Source organism: Chenopodium album, chromosome 27 (genome assembly GCF_948465745.1).
Source record: "Chenopodium album chromosome 27, dcCheAlbu1.1, whole genome shotgun sequence".
NCBI lineage: Eukaryota > Viridiplantae > Streptophyta > Magnoliopsida > Caryophyllales > Amaranthaceae > Chenopodium > Chenopodium album.
In genome coordinates, this window is record NC_137860.1 from 30,820,141 (window position 1) to 30,845,253 (window position 25,113).

Here is a 25,113-nt window from a genome sequence, read left to right on the forward strand (position 1 = left end):
AAAGAATGAAAAGATTCATTGTGTACATAAGTACATTATTATAAACAAAGCTAACATATTTTCAATACCAGAGTTATTTAAATTAAACACTTCGTAGTAAATAAGAAGAATTAAAAAAAATGAAGTTATATTGTGTTTTCTTGTTTCTTTTCCACTTCTTTGCACCCATTGATCCCACCAAATTAGAAATCTAAAAAAATGAAAGAAAGCAGTCAAGAATTCTAAACATCTACTAATTACATCTTTCACGATGACGACCCGAAAATCAAATAGATCAATAACAGAAAAAATTGTAGCAGCTTGTTTTTTCTGGTTGACTGTCCACAAACAAGCTCAAACAAATGAGAATTGGCTGTCAGGAAGTGCTGCCTTTCTCTCATACAAGAATGCATCAATCAGTTAGCTCGATAGCAGTCGCAGCTCGTGAAATTGAGCACCCTTCCAACACATTTTAAACTATCATCACTGAATCACAGGTAACGGCTGTACACCTCTGAAAACTGAAATAAATCGACACCAAAACTGGCCCCGAAAACCCACTAACTGTAGAAAGCAATACATGATGCGCTAAACCAGTGAGTCGGGAAGAATGTGAACTGAACAATTCAATTGACTTTCTTACTCGAAATGTTCATCTTGTCTCTGGTCTCTCTATATCATGCACGTCTACAGGTTCTGGGAATATCTCCCTAGATTGCCGTCGTTGTGAGGACGAATTATCATTCCCACCAACTTGCCCACTGCCTTGAGACCCTGAAGTACCTGACCGTTTAAGACTGCCTGTTCCCTCGACTCGGGGAGCAGGAGGGGCAGCACCCACATCCAAGCTTTGCCTCCAACTTCCAAATACTGAAGCATTCCAAGATCCTCGGGAAGATGTTGTTCTAAGCCTTCCAGAACCAATATTTTCTTCTCTTACCACCTTTAATGGGTTTTCCAATGCTCTAAGAATATATCTCATGAGGGGCCGCCTTGAAGGTTTTGGATTGAGGCACGACCTAGCAACAATAGCCATTGCCCAAACTTCTTCAAGAAGGTCTTCGTCATATATCAAAGAGGGGTCCACAATTTTTGTTACGAGTTCCTTGTCATACATATTTATACATGGCAATGTTTGATCCATCCATTCCTTCATACTGGTATCGTTTGATGAGCTTATGCCAAGTTTGCCAGTGACTAGCTCAAGTAACACCTTTCCAAAGCAGTAAATATCATATGCACAAGTTGATGTCTGAGAACCTGGAACGAAAAATGTATGTTACTGTCGGAAGTCTCTTCAGATTAACAAGTCAACAGAAATTTCATGCAAATCTGATTAAAGGCAATTGTTCAATTTGCACATCCTCCCCCCATCACAAAATTGAACAAAAAGGCTCATGTGACTATCTTTTTCCTTTCCAACTATGCCAGACAACTAGCGACCTGCATTTCCTATTTATTATCCGATTGCATTGCGAAACTACAGTGGGTAGAAATTACTCATTTACAATGACCAAAGATAGCTAAGTGAAAATAAGAGAAGTATAGAATGCCACAACAACCGAGTATAGGAAACCATCAATGGCCCATAAAACCTTCATCTAACTACCAATGTTCACGAAGACTATTTGCTCTTCATCAAAAAAAAAATAATTGAAAAAGGCAAAAGACAATCGGTCTAAAAGATAGCAAATATTCCATAGGGATAGGGTCAAATGCAACCTCACTTTGCTCAGTATTCTTCTAAGTTTTAGATTTGTGAAATCAAATGTTTACTAATCATCCATCCTAACATCAATTCATTTCAATTGTGTTGTTCACTGGTCATAAGGCATAACCCATCTTGAAAGAACAAACCACAACAGCTAAGGAAGTAAGTCGAGTGATTTTTAAGAAAAAAGGAGTCCACGTAATTTTTATCATACGTGATAAAACTAATTAACTATCTGTTAGACCAAAGTGGCATACAGAAATCTCCAACAAAATCGTAGCTCTAATCTCCTATCTCTTAATAAACTGACAGCAGGGAAAACTAAAGATAATAAAAGTCAAATGCGGTTGACATACCTGATGGCCCTTGTTCAGAGGTCCTGCAGATAAATAAGCAAACCAAAAGTCAATATAGCTTCATCTTAAGTCTTTCAAAGAACACATAAAGCAGCAGATGAGGTCCATGGACACACACACACACACTTGATCTTGATTAGTAGGAAAAAAAAAAAGGATACCAGTTAAAAAGAAGCAATGACTGAAATGCTTCTGAAGAAGAGAAGACTAGTTTAAAAGAAGCAAAAAGACCAATTATAAGAAGCAAAATCTGCAGATCTTTTGTGACCCTAAATATATGAATTTTAATATTTCAGAAGAAGCAAAAAAAGAAACAAAACAGCATAAAAAAGGACATATAACATCATTTTTAAGTAGCCAATTCCCAGATGATTCCAACAACAGAATGTGACTTTGACTTAGGCCAAAGTCCATTGTAGTTTTGCATGCATATGTTTTGAAGTTCAAAAACCCTAGCATAAAAGCTGACAGCAGATGTGCTAATCACACCAAAAAGTATACTTACTGTGGTAACCGCAACAATCTTGTAATGACTCCAGGCTGACTATCTCCCTCTTGAATGCAAACATCATTGAGACTGCCAAGTCTTACTTCAAATTTATCATCAAGGAGTATGCTGCTTGCTTGTATATCCCTTAAAGAAGAAAGATTAAACAAGGTTACAGTTTGCAACAAATTAATGATATATTACCAGTACATAAACAGGACTGCCTGAGGTCAAGGCACAGAGACTGTTCTGATCTACTTACTGAAGCCTAAGCCTGAGGATTGAGGCACACCTCTGAACACCTAAAAGTTGTTCTACAAAATATATGTTGCTACTAGTGAAATTTTTAGACGAGTCAAAGGGAGTGAAAATGTAGTTATTCTAACCTCGTACAAACCATGATGAAAAATTCAGTGATTATATTGTGTATGATAAATATACAATCTTCATCTTTTTAGGCGCACTTTTTAGTGTATCTTTACAAAGAACTAAGGCTATTTTAAGTGATTCTATAATTTCTTGAATTATATGATGTTGATGAAGAAAACGGTAAAAGAAACAGTGGCTCTACAACAACTAAACCAGAATAACATATAGAGTTAAATTGCCACATGGCAATAGCAAAAGTGAATCCTCATAATGCCCTTAATTCAGAAAAGGTCCATTGATTTTGATGGATGTAGAGACACATCACCAAACAAGAGAGCACAGTCAACCATTGTGGCACCTAAATATAGTCATAGAGGTGAATAGATTGCTATGTACTAGTTTCTAACTACTAAAACCCAATCAAACAGATTGAAAAAAAGAACAAAATAATCAGGATAAAATCCTTTCATAACCGAATAGGATATGCTCATATGCCAGAAAGAAAACATAGAGGTGCCTAAAAGAACACAATCCGAGGAGATTAAAAAAATAGAAAAACAAGTTACCTGTGTACAAATGGCGGTGTACATTCATGATGTAGGTAACATAGACCCTCTGCTACTCCTATGGCTATCTTTAGTCTTGTTATCCAATCAAGGGATTGCAAAGTGTCATCGGTATTGACCTTCCTGAACAAGGAACTTGATAAATCTGCATTTGGCATGTACTTGTAAACAAGGTATTTCTCATTTTCCTGATCCAAGCAGTACCCCAAGAGCGGAACCAATCTGGGATGTGTTATTTTACTGAAAAAGTCCAACTCTACAAGGTACGACTCCCTTTTTACTGAATTCAAGTTGATTTTTTTAACCACCACAGAGATGCCACCTTCAAGTAGACCTCGGTACAAGTCACCAGAATGCCCATTTTTAATGAGATTCAAATCACTGAAGTTGCTTGTAGCATCAACCAGCTGCTGATATGTAAATGATTCTCCCAAACTTGAAAAATTAATAGCAACTCCTGGTGAAGGAGGAACAGCACCAGTAGGAGGAATTGGACCCACACCGTTCCCTCTTTGCCTTGTACCGTTCCTTCTTCGGGTGCATATGAACAGTATCAGTAGCAAAAGCAACACTAGCAATAGACCAACGCCCCCTAATACTGCAGCCAATATAATAGTGCGCTTGTGACTCTTTTTCTTAGAAACTTGTCCTGCCCCCGGGGTGACATCAGTACTTGGAAGCCCAAAGTTATCGAAAACCAAATCTTTAGAAGCATAAAACGAAGAACATTCCTCCGTTGACCTCTGACCTGTAGCATGTTGCAGACAATTGGCTCTAACTGATGCACCATCATTCACATATTCTGGTAATTTGCCCTCAAAATAATTGCTAGATATATCTATTGAACTAAATGTCTGGAGCACTAAATTCAGTCCCCCATAAAACTCATTATTAGAAAGATTAAGCACTGCAGCAGTGGCATTGCGACTCAAGGTAATGTTCGGAAGAATACCCGTAAAGGTGTTTCCAGAGATATCAATAAGCCGCAATGCAGAGATTGACCATAATGCATCAGGAACAACACCCGTAAAGTTGTTGTGGCTCAAATCTACAATCTCTAACCTGGTCAAAGCTGGAAACAAATCATCTGGCAGTGACCCTGAAAGTTTATTGTTCCCCACAACCATTGTTCTCAAACTCCGCATTCCTCTAAATTCCACAGGCAATGAACTCACCAAAGAGTTAAAGCTCAGGTCAAGGTCAACCAGACCTCTAAGGTCACCAAGTTGAGGAGGAATAACAGACATAAGACTATTATTGGATAAATTCAAAGTCCTGAGATTCTGCAAAACCCCAATACCACGAGGGATCGGCCTGGAGAGGGAATTTGACGACATATCAAGAAACGAGAGGTTCCTAAGCGAGGAAAAGGAATCCGGAATTGACCCATTAAGCGAATTGTGGGAAAGATCAAGGATGTTAAGTTTCACCAATTGACCCAAAGTAGAAGGAACATCACCACTAAGATGATTATTAGACAAATCCAAAGTTGTTAACCTACTCAACCTCCCCAAGCTCAAAGGTATACTACCATTAATAGAACAAGAATGAAGATCAAGCACCTGCAAACTACCCAACCTAAAACCAAACCATTCGGGTATTCGACCCGGGAGCTCGAACAACGAGGCATTAAACGACTCCAAATTGGTCAAATTACCAAGTGCATCAACATCAAATTGAGGGTTTAGACCCCCAATTCTAGTCCTTCTAAACCCTGAAATATTAATCCCAATAACAGAACCATTACTACTACATTCAATTCCTTTCCAAGATGTACATGGGTCTGGCTTAATCGGCCAGTCCCTTGCTCGGAGACCGAGTGACGATCTGAGTTGAATCAGTGCAACTCGCTCAGACGGCACAGTAACTCGTTGTTGCTGCTGTTGACCAACAACCAAAACCAATGTACTCCCAAATCTCAACAACCAACACCACAATAACACTAATTCTATAAAAATTAACAAATTGGGTTTTCTAAATCCACCCATTTTCAAGCAACCAACAACAACAACAATATACAAAAATTAAGTTTTAGTGATCTACACATCTTTTTTTTTTTCTCTTTGTTGTTGCTCAACTCACTCCCATTTTTATGCAACAGTTTTTGATAAACAACAACATCAACAACAATGCTCAATTACATAGAAAATGAACAGCAAAAAATTATAAAGATTTCAGCTTTTTTATTTCTAGAGAGAGAAATAAAAATTAGAAGAAAAAAAATAATAAATTATATAGGTGAGCTTCTTAAATTACCTCAATTTTGAGAAGCTTGAGTAGTGAAAAATCAAGCTTTACTTCTTTCCCACCAACTATTTTCTATCTCTCTCTAGAAAAAATTAATTAAATTCTTGGAATTTCTTGGTTGACAATGGGGTTTTGTGAGAGAAAGAGTATTTTCAGATCATATAATTATTTTAAAAAAATCAAAAATTATATGGGTATTAATATAAATATTAATGGGAAATTAATATTGTGGGAAGAGAGAGAAAGAGAGGAAGGAGAGAGATTTGGATGGCTTGATAACTTGATTTGAAGTTGGGCTGGTCAAGCCGTCTGTAAAAAAAATTAAGAAAAAATTAAGAAATTTATTTATTTATTTATTTATTTCATTTTATCAAATTTTTATTTTTAAAGAAGGTGTCACTCTCTAACACACAAAGGCACAGCCAACTTTTATTACCAAAAAGTTTTTTAAAAAAGAAGACTCTTTTTAAGATGATGACATGCAACTCTTTCGTTTATATACTCTTTGATTTTCTCTTTGCTTTGTTGTTGTCGTAATTGGTTGGAGGACTTTAGAAAAGTCAAAAACTAAATAGAAAAAATTTAAAATTGTGAATTTTTTTTTAACAAATTAGTAGTCATTATTTAAATTGGCAATTTGTTTTTAGTAGTATTGACAAGGTCTGTACTTAAAAAAATTTAACAAGTTTTGGGTTGTATAAAAATAATAGTGAACTATTTGAATCAAAATATATTATTGTAAGTGAACTGTAATAATCAAATTTTATTGTTTGCCTTTGACAGGGTTTATCTAAATTAGGGCTGCATAATATTTATTTTTTTTCTCTGTAAAATAATACTATGTAGTTAATTAGTGTGGTGCTAGCTAAAATTATATAGCCTTTACTTGCTATTATCGAAAGAAAAGTAATAATTTAAACATGTTTTCAACTAAATTAAGAGAGTTTGTAGTAATTCTTGTATGAGACGGTCTAAACAAATATTTTTAGTCATGAGAGCTAATTTCAGTAGTTACTACTAAGGACTTTCTTTCGTGTTTTTCATAAACTATATTTTTGACATCATTTCTTATCAAAAACAACATTTTGATTTTCATCCAAAGAATTCTATAAATAGAAACAAATAACAAATCAGTCAGGTAGTAAAATCATGCATATCTTTTTCTTAGGGAATGATTATCATATTAGATGTTTCCATACCTTTTAGCCAGAAAGATTTTGGAAACATATCCCTCAAAGACCACAATCTTATGCCCAAATCAATACTACTTAATGGTCATATACCCATTATATAATTGACCACTCCTAGAAAAGGGGTAGAAACTCAACAATTTACTCATATAATAAAAAAATAAAAAAATAAAAAAAAAAACACACAATATAAAGTGAAATAAATAAATTGATTATATTGGTTTTATACATAGTACTTGGTATTAGCATTTGCAGATGGCAATGAAGGAGTTATGTCTTTGGTGAGGACAAAAAAGTGGTGCAATATGCCTATTACGATGATGTACGGAGTAGTATGTTGTTTCATATTGTTTTGGTGTTTAGTCGTTTAGAGAGTCACAAATGACAATAATATTGCGAGATTGGGGTTGCTTGAGCTCCGGTAACTGGCATATGTTATGGCAACATATAGTTGACTTTCCGGTGATGCTGCTAAAGACAGCTAAGCTATGTTATTTGGATCGATCTAGCTAGTGATGGACCTTGTAATATTTTGATATGCTCTAAATAAAATAGTTTACTGTATAGTGGTACATATTTAATGCAAATCTTTGACAAAAATCATAACATTACATGCCTGAAAATTCATATAGGACCAGTAAACTTCTGCAGCATGTGTATTCCAAATTTCCAATTAATAATATTCAATAATAAGGTTGAAAGTTTGACAAAATATATTAAAACTGATGCATATTTGCCCTTCATACTCCTAACAATATTCAAGATTTCCAATTAATACTCCGTATTTTCTATGGCATGTGTACTCTTTTTCGGCATATTAATTCTTTCAAATACTTGTTTATGACGACCAAACAAAACATGTATAAATATTTGGACCAGCTACGGAATAAAAAAAAAACATGTATAAATAATTAAATATATATATAAAGAACATAATACTCCTAGTGTATTTTTATAATTTTTGGTGCAAAGAAAATTTCAAAGGCAAATGCATGAATAAATGTTATTCTAGCTGTGGATTTGTGGTAGACATGATACTTGACATCAACTACTTGTATATTCTATAATTTCTAAAGATACACATTTGTAAGAACAACATATCTTGCACTAATTTACACGAAACAATTTTGAATGAAAATAATGATCATATTCTACGGGGTAAATACTTATTATATGTCCTTTAGGCTCAAAATATAAAATCTTACAAATTTACAATACTTAGTGACTAATGTATGAGTAAATTATTACTAAAGTACTTCATATTTCGTAAGTGATAAACTAATACGTAGTAATTTTGAATGCAATGATCATATGTTCTTGCGCAACTGCGCAATAGATAATTATTTACATATTGTGGACATTGTGGTAAATTCTGATTTCTGATTTTATTTTTTCCTTCTCATAAACTAAAGCTTCTTAATTTCAATTTCATATTAATTAAAAAGGCAAAGGTTATTAATTTTTTATTTGCGTAATTGAAATTCAAAGGAGTACGTACTAGTGTACTACCAGTGCTGCAATGAATAAAGAGCTACTATCAGATTAGTCTACTGTATATGCTGTTGCAGTGTTGCTGCTTTGGTTGAAATAGGAGTCCTGCCAACAGTCTTAATTAGGATTTGTAAAAGAGAATTTCTTATGTGAATTGTTTGCCATTTTATCCATTTTAAATAATCTGTATTTCCCCTCTAAAAAGTTTAATTTATAACAATACTAATAACTTAATAAGCTACATATTTGTACTTTTAATTTTCTACATTTTAAAAATAAATAATTATTTGGAGACTTATTTATTACTGTAGTTTGTGTTTCTAATAATCAATAAATTAAGATATACTTCCTCCATTTCTTTTTATGTTTGGAGAAACTTACGACCATATTCATCACAAAGTAAGACAATAATCTTATTCTCAAAACACAAGAAAAGACATGGTCATATTGGTTTTGTAATCTGAATAAGTATTTTAAGAATATCAAGCTTTTACGATTTTTACATATACGTAATTAAGGGCCTGGCCTGTTCACATTTACTTAATTTCAGTTCAGTTCAGTTCAGTTCAGTTCAGCTCTTAATTTCCTTCTCTCATAAAATATTCATTTCAGCTCAATTTAGTTCAGTTCAGTTCAATTCCAATCAGTTCAGTTCAGTTCAGCTCCAATCAGTTCAGTTCAGCTCAGTTTAGTAAGGGCCTGTTCTCATTGACTGAACACAGCTGAACTGAACTGAACTGAACTGAACTGAAATGAATATTTTATAAGAGAATGAAATTAGGAGCTGAACTGAACTGAACTTCAACGTAAGAGATTAAACCCTAAATGTGAACAGGCCCTTAAAGTTTGAATGGTCAAACTTATAGGGAGTACACTAACAAAATGTACATAGCCAAACTAAGAGCATAAAACGAACATAAGAGGGAGTAATTGATTGCTTGGAGGCCTTGAAGCTATATACAAAGCTCTCTTTGCCCTCTCCTAAGAATTCTGCAATCTGCAACATCCTTAATCCTACCTCTATTTAATCACTCTTTTCCAATAATTTGAGAACCTATAGACTATAGTCAACAGTTTCAACACTCAACATAACAAACATTTACGAACAAAGGAAAGAGTTATTATGAAGTAACCCTTACTATCTTTTAAAATATCTTGAACAATTGTACAAATTATTTCTTAAAATCTCTGCTAATTCTACACATTGTAATTGATTTGTGATGATTATAGCGATAGAGATTAAGAAGGACAAATGAAGTATACAATATTTTGTATTAGATCTTGGATATCACCCCCTCAAAACCTTAACCAATTAAGCTAGTTAGAGTGTGTTTTTCACCTAATTTTCACTTATCTGAACTTAAATTGAACTTATTAATTAGACCTTATTAAAACTTATTTGTGTTGTAATTTGAACTTGATAACCTTTATAAAAAAAACATATTTTTCCTGAACTGAACTTATTTGAATTAAAATAAGTTAAAATAAGGTGAAAAGAAATGTCATTGTTCACATTTTTAATAAATACTTTTATCCAGCATCATATAATTATTAATTGCAGGCGAAACTCCTAAGATAAGAGGGTTTTTTTCTTATTTTGAAAAATAAGAGGGTATATTGTATACATATGTATAGGCCTCAAGTCCTCAACAACCAGTTGATGACAATTAGAATGTCCATTTTTTGTGTTTTCTATTGTTTCCAAAGTGCCCTTTTTTTTCTCTTCTTCTTCTTATTATTATAATTTTTTTTTACTAAAATGCATTTTTCATGCCAAATATTGACACTATCACATCAAAGAAATACGTGCATGGCATTTGAAAGGCATGACAAAGTCATACAATAAGTACTATTATTATACTAATAACTTTATACTTTGCTGCCATCAAAAAATTATTACTTCGCTATAAAAATTATATTATGACATACTCCCTCTGTCCCAGTTTACTTGCAACATTTTGACTGGACACGCTTGCCGATGCACATGTTTGACCGTCAATATCTTTTATTATATATTTATAAAATCTATAAAAAGTTTATATTAAAAAACTATACATTAAAATAGACCGAATAACATCTTACATGATTACATTAACTTTCATATAATAGCTAAAAAAGATGGTCAAAGTGAAATGAATGAATAGTGCAAAAAGTCAAAACGATGCAAGTAATTTGGGACGGAGGGAGTATCAATTATCCATTGCTAGTAAATAAAATGTTTTCCAATATATCCCTACCTTATAAAAAGTAGAAAGTTACTCTTATGAATAGTGTAATGCCAAGTATACCCTTTAAAATGTGTATTTACATATATACCCTCATTAATGTATACAAGTTTTTTTAATGAATAGTGTTTGGACAATTATTATACCCTCTAAAATATTTAATTATGTACTTATTTGCTCTCATGCTTTAATGTTAGTTGTCTTGGACATTTATATACTCATAAACATAGTTGTTTACATATTTTTTTGTCATTAAATATGTCAACAACTAAATTTATGATTTTAAGACCAAGCCGAAAGAGTCTCTAGATTTGACTAGCTATGTGCGCGCATCGCGCGCGTTAGCTACCCTAGTATGCTAAAAAGTTAAAATAGAAATTTGTGAGAAAATCAAACTTCATTCATTATAATCTATACTTAATACACTATTTTTAGTCGTTTTTAACTTCTTATTCATGATCGTTCAAAACATTCGATTGATACGGAATTTTAACCAAACGTCCGGACATGTAAGGGCCTGTTCACATTTCCTTAATTTCAGTTCAGTTCAGTTCAGTTCAGCTCCAATCAGTTCAGTTCAGTTCAGTTCCAATCAGTTCAGTTCAGTTCACTTCAGCTCTTAATTTCCCTCTCACATAAAATATTCATTTCAGCTCAATTCAGTTCAGTTCAGTTCCAATCAGTTCAATTCAGTTCAGTTTAGCTCCAATCAGTTCAGTTCAGCTCAATTCAGTAAATATGAACAGGCCCTAAATCCTATCATGTCTCCTATTTCTACTACTAGTAACAAAAGTTTCATAAATTACAAATATTGACTTCTTCACCTTAGCTAGCTAGTAAATGATGTTAGATAACAGTTGGTAATTTTTGCTCTCAAAAAAATCTAGAAAATTCATGAATGGTCCAAAACAAGCATATTGATTGTGGAATACCTACCAATAGATGAATCATAAATCTCTCCTGAACTGCCATTGAATGTTATAAGAGGATTTCAGACAGAATTCATGCCCTCTTCTTTCTACTGACTTTTGTGTTGTATGTGTCATGGAAATAACTAGCTAGGAATTAACTTTTGCCAAATAAGTGGAATACTTTTTTAAATGAATTAATGTGGTTCTTTTTTCATTTTATGGTACATTGTTCTCCACTAAAAAGAAATTCCCACTTTTGAAGGTAATCTACCACATACATATGGTGCTTGGTGTCAGTACATACCTAGTATTGTAAGGGGTTTTATTAATCGTTCGTGTATATATACTTTCTCTATTATCTTATAATTATATTATAAATAGAGGAATTCAATCATTAGTATGATTGTGAAACAAGATTTCCTTAATATTGAATTAACAAAATGTGAAGTTATGTAAATTGATCTAACATTTCCGGCCTACATCATATAACTATTTTCATAATCATAAACTAAATTAATTTTTTATAAGAAGTAACAATACATAACCTTATGAATGTACATACGCTAGACTTTTCAACATATGCCATCATACCTTAATAAAAATAGTAGCCAGTCATTCACTACCAAGCAAAGTTTACTTCTAAGCATGCACACTTGACGATCGATAATAAGTTTCTTATCTCAAATCTCATATACATGAGAGTTCGGACCTTGTCACAAGAGAGTGAGCTTGTTGATAGGATCATAGGAATGCCTACCTTTTCTCGGCCCCTACTTCTAATTGTCTGGCCCGTAAAAATTAAAATAAACATTCTTTTAGCTTAAATAATTCAATGATAAGTGTAAAACCTTATGCATGAATTTTACTCTTTAGGTCATATATTTCATTGTAATGTCTTTTACTTAACTCTTACTTTATAATACTATACATGCATGTATATGTAAATATGTTGGTCTTCTTCGAAAATAGTAACCTTCTGCTGTAATTCAAACCAATATTAATATACGAGTAGAAGTATATGTAGCTATCCTTGGATTCTTAAGATACTTAAGGAAGATCCTCTTTTTCTTTAAGCACAATCATTTCCAAAAAGCAAAACTTTGATGAAATAAAGGAGCATTATTACTAACCTATTACTTTTATTCATATAAGCACTATATTTTATTGTTCAAGGAATCTTTTCTTTTATTTTTATTATTTTTGGTGAACCATTGCTTTTCCACGCTTTATCAAATTATTTGTCACTTATCTAATCACACCACATAATTGTTGTATATTATTATTAATAGATGCTCAATTATATAGCATACTTTGATCATGTCTTAACATCCAATAATAATACATACTAGGCCTAAGCTAAGTACCATTATTTCTACTTTAGTTATTCATTGCTTATTATTTATAATTTTATATTAATGGGCAGTACTTGAAAGCCAACTTTTAGCTAGTCTAGCTTTGCTAGGAAAAAAAGGCCTTTGGTTCATTTTGTTACACTAGCTTTGTCGTTAAGTAATCCTTGTTTCTCTTCCAAGAGATAGTATGATATATATGCATTAAAAGAAAAAGTTTTTGAATTAGTACTTCTAACAAGTTGCATCATGTAAGAGAAAAAGTATAATATATAAAATGTTGCATCATGCTGTTGTTCTAACAAGTACTTCTAATCTTCGAAAAAATACAATTATATTAATTGATTTATATGGCGAAATACCATCATAATATTCATATATGTAATGCTTACGGCGGCATACCCAGTAAGCGGTATTGAATATGATAAAGATAATAAATGTATATGATATGATTTTGCAAAGAATATAAAATCGCCAGTGCGTCTTGTGTGCGGCTGGCCACACCATGTAACCACTTGCTAAATAATAAAGTGACTCTTATAACACTTACCCGGTAAGTCGGTAACCCATTGTAATATTGACAAAGTAATTTAATCCCTAAGTAACCTCTATAACACTAGCAAAGTAACCCTCAAAATGGATGACCACACCGTATGGCCAGCCACATATAACACTTTGTGTAAAACCGCATACTATATCTTGTATAAATGTAATAATGTTTGTCGTCTGCCACTATTTTTTTTTTTCTTTTTCTTGAAGTCTTATTTATTATTCATGAAGAAAACTACGCCCATACACATTTTTTTTTTAACACATACATTGGCAAAATATATACTTTCACATGAAATTACATACAATAATAATTTACCAGTTCAATTTTAAGAAAATCAATAGAAAAAGTCCTATATATTAGGTAGTACGTGGTCCTCTATAGTTTTGTCTTGAAATAATTGGTTTTCATGCCATTCCATTTGTCTATAGAAAGTACAATTCCTAAGGACAAACACGAACTAATAAAAAATTAAAGGGAACATGCATTCCACTTAATCAGTATCAAATCTCTTTATCACCAAAAGCCTATTTAATTTGAAAGAAGAAAAAGGACAATCTTAATAATATAATAGAATTTCACAAGACAAAACTCCATTAATTTTTTAATGGTAAATTGTTATTCCTGTGGACTGCTCTCTTTTCAAAGTAAAACTTCATAAATCTATGAACATACTTATATTCCTAGATCACAATAACTAATCCCTATTCACTGCCAAGGGGTAATATAATGATGATTTTTTTAAGGTTTAATTTTGTATTGTCTTTTTTTTACCGTTATTTTTATAGATAGCAATGAACTGTTATAATGATGGCTTGAATTTATGTGTAATTTGCAAGGAACGTCTTATAAATATAAGGGTAATGCTATACATAGCCCTTAGGGCTATATATAAGCATTGAATTTACTCTTGAAAAATGTATAAAGTTGGGAATTCATGACAAAAACACGCGCAAATCGGTGTAATTAGTGTGTTTTTGTCATGATTTTATAAATTTAAACAAATTTCAAGAGTAAATTAAATGCTTATATGTAGCCCTTAGGGCTATGTATAGCATTTTCCTAAATATAATTTAATGTTTATGACAATGTAATTTTATTTATTCTCGCGTTCTCGGCCTCTCATTATGCTGTTTTTTTTTCTTTTTAAATTTATATCATCATTCAATAAGCTGATTAGTTGATAGACTCAAATCTTATCAATAATCTATTGTTCTACCATCAAATATTTTTCCACGATTGTAGACTCAAATCCAAACTTATAATTAGTTGGGATACAATGTGACCACATGTGAGAAAATAATTATAATTAAAATATACCCACGTGCATCCAACTACTCACAAACTCAAAACTCCACATACAAATTAATTTATTAATTGTTCAAAAAAATAAAAATAAATTAATTTATTAAAGATCTAGCTACAAAGTGAGATTTAGTACTCGTACTATTTTATGAAACTAATAAAGTCCAAGAACTTTAGGGTAAAAAGTAATAAGCTCAATGATTAAAGGAAGCTAACCTAGATACAAGTGGATTTCCATAAACCACTTAATTATACGAATAATATTGCATTATAGATGACATGTACATAAATTAATGTTTTAAAATATGATGTTACATATAAAAAAATGATGACAGAAGAGCCAACTAGACTAGTGGTTAGCCTTTTTGCTAAGCTAGCTCTTTGATTATTCTTCTACATTGATTGCTAATTATGCAGGTGACTTATTAGTGAACCTTCCTTAATCAGTGATTGAACATGGAGCATTTGGTGCTTCTGACCCAAAAGTAAATTAATGGAGTATAAACACATTAAACTTATTATCTTTTTTGCCATAACACAACTTGTTAAGCTAGTACACTATTGCATAATGTGCCCTATAATCGTGTTTTTCGATCACATTAAAGGTTTTTTTTTTTAATTTAGAGGAGGATTTTTTTTTTAAAAAAAAAAAAAATGCCACATTAACAATAAGTTTATAAGTAAGTGATATATCGGTCAAAAATGATACGAAGAAAACTTCAAATATCACTTAAAAGGATAGAAAAACTACTAGTATTATATTCCTAAAAATAAAGGAAAGATATCCAACTAACTAAAATTGATATTTTTTGAAAAATTGACATAAATAAATACGTTTAATAATGAAAAAACAAGGATGCAATTCAAAGTCATGGAAGTGTAGTAATCAAGTTTGATTTCAAACAGTCAAATATTATTTATACTTATAAATTTTAAATCCATCGATTGTATTTCTTCACACTACTAATTCATGTGCATTCATAAATCATAAATTACGATTGATCTTCGTTCTCTTGATAGTACAAAAGGATTAATTACTCTATTCTAATAATAATTATTTAATAATACTAATTCATAATGATCACTTTGTATGCATCACTTGTTGAATACTTCAATTCGTATGTAAAATGTCGAAAATCTTGACCTTAAAATAGTTTAATTGATAAGTAGTATATATGGGAGTACCATCATTATGATTTATGAGGTTAAATGAAGTACTAGTATCACTTTCCATGAATCACTTGTTGAATACTTAGTATGTAATTAACATTATATTAAACTTGACCTTAGGATAGTTTAATCGATAAGTACATACCGTCATTATGATTTATGATGTTGAATGAAGTAGTACTATTGTACTAATGAAAAAAATTAAACATGGTGACAAATTTGTAGATCAAAAGGGCCTCTATTAAACAAAATTAAAGTATTCACTTGCTTACTTGCATTAATTTGCAGACTATAAAATTAGATTAATTAGTTTGTTAGTAATTTAAATTGCATGTATACGTGGTCCTTTAGGGGACATCGATAATATTGCAAGAAAATGACATCAAGTTATTAATGCTAGCTAAAATATCTAGTGTAGCTATATTGTACAATTTACATGGTGTAAATGTGTAGTTAAGTAGTAGCCCTAGTAGGTATAAAGTCATTGAAGTTTTCAAACTTAATTAATTTTTAACTTTTATAAAAACAAAATTGAAAAAATTGTTAGAAATTATATATACTCCATATATTTTCACTTGCCTTTTTCATTTCAATTCACCAAATGTGTCTATATTATAGTACAATTTACTTAACATGTTCAATTGTTTGTTTACAAAGAGATCTCTGATTTGAATGTCACCTGACTTATTATAACAAGTCTCTTTTTCTTTTTTGTAGTAGTAAAAGTTCAGTCTAATGGTAAAAACTTTAACCTTGAGGTCAAACACCATTATTTGCTTTTTGAAAATATGATTCTTTTATCCTCCTCCGCCACTTTTAACGAAAAAAACTACGTAGTAGTAAAAAGCTCGGCAATTGGATTAACCTTTTGTAGACATGAGAGATGTGAATGCAACATAGTATCAACCGATCAACGAACATAAGGTAAGTAATTAAATAACTAAAACTTAACTCAACCTTACACTAACTTGAATCAAACTCTGATAAGCTAAGTACATGACTATCATGAATTCATGAAACCCTAAAAAAATTTTAAAAAATAATAATAAATAACTAATAGGAAACTTCAAATCTACCTAGTTTTTTCCTATTATTTCGATAAGTCAAGCTTTCATCAGTAAACGACTTCATTCAAAAGGGTGGAAACTAAAAATATCTTTATCTTACACATTTTAAAGTTTTCATCATGCCAAACATTATTGTTGAACAAAGATATTTTGAGTAACATAAAGTCAATAAGCTGAAAGTATCTAAGATAAATGTTGGATTAATATTTAACACGTTTACTAGAAAAGGAAAGGTTTGACGACCTATTCTATAGAAATAGATGGACTAAAAAACTGTCAAAATCTTTTAATAAATCCTTTTGATTTTTCTTAGCTTTTTAAATACTAATTTGAATTCTCTTATAATATACGAGTACATACTCGTATATATTATAGAATACGAATTCGTATACGCTGATATCAAACCTGAGAGTCTAGAAGAGCCCAACAAAATGAATGTTGCTACGTAATAATAATTATTATCTATCTTAGTCAAATACATGTAGTTAAGTTTTAATTTCAAGCCGTTATATATATTATTGTTCTTCCAGTTAGGTGAGAAATAAGAAAACATACAATTGTTGGTTGAGAGTGATGTGCCAACAGCCTAGTATTGTCTATTTGGTTAAGAATTTGAAGCAATCTTAATATTTGTATGACTACTACAAGCAACCTCTAGTATTCAAACATTGGCCCAACAATCCTTTTTGGAGCTTATAGTTTGGAACAAGGAAAAGAAATAGCATATCAGCATAATATGCACACATAGTGCCTACTACAACTTTGCCCAATAGCAACATTTTCGAGTGTGCCCTAATTAGGTTATGTGATCACATATTCCCATCTAATCGTAAATCAATTTCATATCTATATTTTGAATAAAATTTACATGAAAATAAATTTTGATTTAGTATAGGTATCTGTCAAGATCTCATGTTAAATCAGGTATATATTTACACAAAATGACGACACACAATTTTTTTCCTTGGTGGATTCACACGATGACACAAATACATAAGCTATTCTCATAGTTGTCCTGATCACGAAGTTCTACTCATTTCATATACTACTGCAAAAGTCAAGAGTAACTTCTTTACTGATAACATTATATGGTAAATTGGTAATAGTTTCTCCTGTTTTTTCAATGTGTGAGCCAACTCACATGTGGATTTAAGTAATCAAGTGTATGTTCAAACACGAAATGGATGCTAATTTACTACATATATAACTTGTATTGTGTAGATGGTTATTATTGATTTATGCCAATGTAAATCTGTCACAAGCTCACAACTCACAAGTGAGAAATTGTTGATCAAAACAAAAAAATCCACTGAAGGCCCACTAATACAAAAACCCACTCAAGGCCCACAACTGCTTCATATTTCTGAGGCCCAAAAGGACTACGTCAATGACCCAATAGTTATAGACTCCACGATTTTTGAAGATGATTTCCATTTCGATTGTCATTAACCATTTGATTATTCAAAAATAAAATCATAAATGCTTAAAAATAATAAAATCTTGTCTTAAGACCGTAAAATTGGAAAATGATGATGTCATCTAGAATCTTAAGACCTAATAACGCTGACATCATATTATTTTAAAATTAGACACATCACACATTCACACATGTCATGGTGTCATTAAAATTTTTCACTCCAAACCTATAAATGATGTCATCATTTTGTAAATAATTATAGTACTCTTTCATTTTATTATAAAATTGGTGTTTGGTCTCTTTCATTTTTTTTCTTTCATCCTTTATAGATTTTTTTCCCTACATTTTATTAGTGATGGCATGAGTTTGAATTTTTTACTCTTTATTAATCCTTCAAATTTTTTAAATAATGAAACAAAAACCACTAAAATGATATAATGCTAACATTTCATATATTTTATTTTAATTATAAAATTTATTAGAATATTAACTTTTTTTTTGAGCTCAATATATCTAATAAGATAGATCATTATTTATTATGTTTTTCCTTAAATTATTTATATTACGCACATAAGAGCAAAAGTCATATTGCTAAAATCGTGCACTGCACAGGACTAACCTAGTTATAGGGTAAGTTACACTTTTATGGGGATTAACTTTAAATATTCTGTCAATTTTTTATACAAACCAAAGGTACACAAGATAATAAAACTTTTATACTTGGGTCCAACGCTTATTTATTTATTTTATGACAAGAACCACCATTCAAGTTTTGAATATATACTCCAACCATCATCCTAAAAGGTCGAGGCTCAATTTTTGCATTTTGTATTTTTATCACTAATGAATTATATTATGAACTTTCATTTTCTAAATAATAATGTGCACATACTTGCACCAAAATAAAAAAATAAAAAAAAGAGAGTTATTTGGCTTCCCCTTAACAAATTTTGGATAAATACTATGCATGAGATTTTTTTTAAAAAAAAATTATGTTTAGAATAGCAATGATTAGGTTTTGGAAGCTATTGGTAAAAAGTAAAGAAATGAATGTTGAGGAACTATTTTTCTTAAGTAAACTGGCCTATTAAGGCCATCATTCTTCTTTCTTTTTTTTTTTGACGAGAAAGCCATCATTGCTCACAATAACATAAGTTCATTAATCAGCTACATAACATAAGTTCGGATGTTCCCATACTGATCCACAATTCCACACGGACACATGCCGCACAATATAGGCCTACGGCCCAAATATTATCAGGGTTGCTGCTTTGACAAGATCCTCCAAAGCCCAATATTCCGGCCCATGTGACTTCATTATGTATGACACAAACTTTTAAATAAAACGGATGTTCGATAACTGAACATCCGTTATAAAGTGACAATAAAATGCGCAAAAGTTACACTAAAACGCACAATAGTTACTCAACATATAATCATATATAAGAGTTATTTATGCTTCGTTAATAAATTTGACAAAAGTGACACTAAATTTGACAAATGTGCACCCGAAGTACAGTAAATTACTGAAAACCGGGTGTATAGAAAAGTTTTCCCATGTATGATGTTGTGATACATCTTACACTAGGGGGGATTTTTTGTGTGACCGGCCACACCGTGTGGTCTTGGTCACCCAAGTTTCTCATTCAAGGGTTACTTGATTTGCTCATGACCGATCAAATAACCCCTAATCGAACCCTTCAAGTAACCCCTTACCGAGTAACTAGAGAAACTTTCATTTTGACCAAATAACCCCTGACCAAGAAACTTTAATCTTAACCGAGTAACCCATGACCGATTCCCTTAAGCAATCCCTGACCAGGTAACTCGATTAATCCCTAACCGAGTAGCTCGAGTAATCTCTGTCATACGGTGTTGCCAGCCACGTATAAAAATATGCCAAAAAAGTTATTTTTGTGGTTGTCATTTTTTATCATTCAAAATAGTTTTAAAGCTTAATATTTAAAAACAATGAATAACGAGAAGTTGATTTTCACCCGAGTAAAAGACAAGACTGAAAATTTCAATTTTAACATAACTTATGTATTAACTGAATATGACACCAATCGGTTACGTTTAGTTCACCTACCTGCTATATTTTGAGACAATATACAATGGGCCTGAGCAACCCGAACAATGAGGGAAAAGTTTGGTCCGAATACTACTAGGCTAAAGGGATTTCTATACTAAAATTAAATTAATTGGTAATAATAGGAGTAGCTCCCCTACCTTATAGAATGTAACCATCTCTCCTCATTCTTAAATTTATAGTAGAATGTAACCATCTCTCCTCATTCTTAAATTAATTATAAAAATTAATTGGTAATAATAGTAGGACGTCCACAAGTGGTGTACAATAAATTTTAACATGTAAATATATAAAATTTGGTGATTATTATGAAATAAATTTAGAAACTTATTTTTTTTGTAACAAAAACTTATTTTCCTGATTTTATTTGAAATAAAGTGAATTAAGGACTTGTTCTCTTCATCTGAAACAATGAGATTTAGTTTGATTTTAATAAAGTCTAATCTGATCTAATCTGAATTTTTATTATTTGGTCAGGTCTGATGTGATTTAATAATTTGACTAAACTTTGACCGCTTTTTAATACTAATATTTCAATAAAAACATTATCAAATGAATCTTGTTAGATTTGTCTCATTATAAACTTTTCAATTATGTAATTTTTATATTTTTTATACGCAATTAACTATATTTTCGATAAGTAAATGATAATTAAAAGTTTTGATTTGGTCTAATTTGAATGTTTCTGTTTAATCTGATCTGAATTTATTAAGGAATAAGTAATAGGAAACATACACTTTAATAATCTCAATTATTGTCGATTTGCTTCTAATAATCAATTAAGGTATATTTTTTAATAATTCGAACTATGCCCTTCATTTGTCTCTACTGGTCCCAAAAGCCGGCTACCTGTTGAAAGGGTAATTATTTATTAAATGCCACATGTCAGCACATAATTGGTCAATCCAACCCCACCATGGCACTGTGAAACCCCAGCCAACCGCCCCCCGGGTGACCACCTCCCTTGCCCCTTGAAATGGCTGGCTGGCCCTCCCAACTCCCAAAACTCACAGTATTCGATCCACCCGAACCCTCTAAACCACTCTCAGCTCCTCCCTTCCCTCCCCCTTCGTCGAAATACTGAAACAAAAATTACAAAATCAATGCCGCTCCTCCTCTCTTCCCACACCCTCGAAATCGGCTAGGGGGTCCAATTGTGGGGTTAGGGAACATCTTTATATATATATACAGACCAATCACGTGATAACACATGTATTGGTTACCTATTACAACAAGTCATTGATTTGGTGTTGACTAGTTGGGACCATTGGAGACAAACTAAGGGCATAGTTAGGATTATTAAAAATATTGTAAACCTTAGTTGGGATTTATGATTATTAAAAATAAATTGACAATAATTGAGATTGTTAAAGTATATTTTTCCTAAATACTTTTTTCGTTTCTTTTTAGTTGACACGTTTCTTTAGTTACGTTTGCCAATGCACTTATTCAATCATTAATATCCTTAATTATCAATAATAAAAAGTTATGAAAAGTTGATATTTAAAAAGTATATAACGTGACGAATTCAACAAGATCTCATATGACTATATTTTTCATTACGTATAAGCACAAAACACGATTAAAGGAAAATGTGTAAATAGTGCTAAAGTCAAAACGTGTCAACTAAATAAAAACGGAGGTAGTAATAAATATCTAAAACAAATTAAAGAAAATATGTCAACCTTTCATCGTCAAAAATATCTCTCAAGTCTCAACAATCCCAACGGCAAAAATGGTTTTTTTTTTTTTAAAACAAAAAACAAAACAAAAATAGTGAGACATCACAAACCTCTAGATCCCACGATCACGAGCAAAAAGCCAAATAATATCACGAGATATTTCCATTTTCATGTAAAAGAAAGAAAACAATAATCACAAGATATTTTATTCCAATCCCCCTAAAAATATCTTCTCTAACCATAGTTACTTCCAACTTGCACTTTTTCTTAACCCTAGTAAACCCCCAACCCAGCGTAAACGGCTAACCCACACTCCCCCAAACCCTACCTCATCTCTATATAAACACCACTCCATCAACACTCTTTTCATCGTGCTCTCTATTTTCCTCTTTCTTCTTCATTTCTCTCAATCAAATTTAGGGTTTCTTCATTTCTCTCATTAAAAATGGCAGCAGAAGTTGAGTACAGATGTTTCGTCGGCGGCCTTGCATGGGCCACCGATGACCAAGGGTTGGAGACTGCTTTTGCTCCATACGGACAAGTCATTGATACGAAGGTTTCGTGTTACTAAATTTCCTGAAAAGAAAAAAAATCGATAATTCTGTTACTTTGATTCGAAATTTTCTGCTACTACTTTGATCTGTTACTATTGCTACTATTGTTACTTGATCTGTTGTTTTTATGATGAAATCCGGAAACGGTATGTTCTCGAAAGATGAACGATCAATTTCAATTCAATTTTTCCTGTAATTTGAGTTAATTCTCGTAGATCTGGATCTAATTTTGAAATTTCGATCGATTTTCAGGTAATCACTGACAGAGAAACCGGCAGATCCAGAGGATTTGGCTTCGTTACATTCGGAAGCAAAGAAGAGCTTGATGCTGCGATCGAAGGAATGAACGGACAAACACTCAACGACCGTCAGATCACTGTTAACGAGGCTCAAGCTCGCGGCAGTGGTGGCGGCGGTGGTGGCTTCCGCAGCGGCGGAGGTGGCGGTTACGGTGGTCGCGGAGGAGGCGGCTACGGTGGTGGCGGCGGCTATGGAGGTCGCCGTGAAGGCGGCGGCGGTGGTTACGGAGGAGGCGGCGGTTACGGTGGTCGCCGTGAAGGTGGCGGCGGTGGTTACGGAGGAGGTGGTTACTCCCGAGGTGGTGGTGGTTCTGATGGCGGAAGCTGGAGGAACTAGAATTATGACGTGATATATGACGTCATAATTTTATATTATTGCTAGTGATTTGGTTATCGTTTAGTTAGATGTGTTGCGATCGAGTTAATGTTACTGGTACTGTTATGGTTGAGTAATTTTGATCTATGGTTAATTAAGGTGTTCTGGAAAAATGTGGTATGGTTGAGAGGGATGTTGGGTGTTACTTGTTGTAATTAAAACAATAGTTTCAGCCTTTGGATTAATGAAAAGAGATTGAATGCCAAATTTTAATTGTGTTAGTTTTTTGATTTGATTCGGAGTATATTGTGGGGATTTATGACATTTGATTGATGAACATGAATAATCAAAAATAGGAAAATGAAAAATTACCAATAAATTGGATGATAGTTGAATTTTTGTTGAATTTTGGGACAGTAAAAATACGGGTTATCGCATGTCAGAGATAATCACTGACCGCTTTCCAGTTACTATCTATTTCATGTGCACATGTGCATTTCACTAAAAAAAATTACTCCGTCAGATGCACTACTACTTGTATAATCCATTTAATCAAATTCGAAAGATGCCAATCCAAAATCATGATACTCTTCTGATCAATAAAATAAAAAATCATGATACTCGATACTTTTTGGAATCCGTAATACGGAGAATTTTGATTAATATCTTTGTTAATTGCAACTTGTAAGGTCTTAATTTGTCCTTTTCGATAAAGAGATCCAGATGTGTACTCCGTATAATCTTTTTAGGCTTGTAGCTGAGAATAATTAAAAAGGATCATAATCCAAAATCTAAACCTTTTTTAAAGTTGTAATTGATTTAATTTGTTTTGTTTGATTTGTCCTCTTTAAAGTTAGTACTCCATTCTATTGGTATGGGGTTAAGTAAATGGATCACTAAGAATACTCGGCAGTCGAATGAGTAAGAGTCATATACTAAAGGGGACTCCCATGGATAGATGGAAATAAAGAGCATGAAGCAAAAAAAAAAAAAAAAATTGCTGTGATTTAGAGCTAGGTAAGAATCTCCTTCTTAAACCTGACTTTGCAATTCTTACAGGACTTTAAAAAATTTAAATGTACAAATGGTTTTCATATGCGTTGAGCTTTAAAGCTATCCCTCAAAAATTAAAGCACATGATGTATTGTGTTGCACTATTTTTACGGAAGGATTATGAAGTATTTTTAAAGTTGAAGGTTCGAAGACAATTATATTAAAATCGAGTCCAAACTTCTAAAGCCCAATCCAAGGTGATAGATTTGAATTGAACTTTGGGGTTTTCTTAGTCCACCTACACCATTGGGCTGAACCTTGTTATTCTTTTCCAATTTTTGCTTTTGAAATTAGTGGGCCAATACGCCAAGATACGAGTTCTGTGTTTTTTAGGCATCCTAGAATCACACATTTTTAGTTAAAACCTAGTTCGGAAAACGCTGAAAACCCCGCTACTTTTTTGCGGGTTTGGACACGAAGATATGAGTTAAGGCATGGCCGTCCCAAATTTTTAATTACCTTTAATATGAATACATCTTCTTAACTCTTCAATACTTTTTTCTCACTAATAACTCTATCAACCATAAGAAAATCACCGTGATAGTCTAATTTAAATGCTTGTAATGGCATAAAATTCGTGTTTATTGCCATGGTTTCAATATTTTTCAAGATTGCAGTAAAATTTTCATATCATTGATACATTATACATGTAACTTTTTTAGTTTTAGGTATGTGTGGATGATTATGTGATACTATCACCGGTGAATTTAAATAGATTGTATTAAGACGT

General features: G+C 32.1%; 2 protein-coding genes across 2 annotated transcripts; one reads left to right on the plus strand and one right to left on the minus strand.

Annotated features, from left to right (window-relative positions):
- Window positions 1-29: 29 nt before the first annotated feature.
- Window positions 30-5,987, minus strand: LOC145620234 (putative LRR receptor-like serine/threonine-protein kinase At2g16250). Its single transcript, XM_081674871.1, has 4 exons — window positions 3,469-5,987; window positions 2,552-2,680; window positions 2,047-2,069; window positions 30-1,239 (listed from the first exon to the last, which is right to left on the minus strand). Exons 1-4 carry the CDS (start codon window positions 5,454-5,456, stop codon window positions 632-634), a joined length of 2,748 nt encoding a protein of 915 aa, XP_081530997.1. The 5' UTR covers window positions 5,457-5,987; the 3' UTR covers window positions 30-631.
- Window positions 5,988-22,525: 16,538 nt separating this feature from the next.
- On the plus strand, window positions 22,526-23,611 carry LOC145619363 (glycine-rich RNA-binding, abscisic acid-inducible protein-like). Its single transcript, XM_081674041.1, has 2 exons — window positions 22,526-22,717; window positions 22,968-23,611. The coding sequence occupies exons 1-2, from the start codon at window positions 22,607-22,609 to the stop codon at window positions 23,349-23,351; spliced, it is 495 nt and encodes a 164-aa protein (XP_081530167.1). The 5' UTR covers window positions 22,526-22,606; the 3' UTR covers window positions 23,352-23,611.
- The last annotated feature ends 1,502 nt before the right edge of the window (window positions 23,612-25,113 follow it).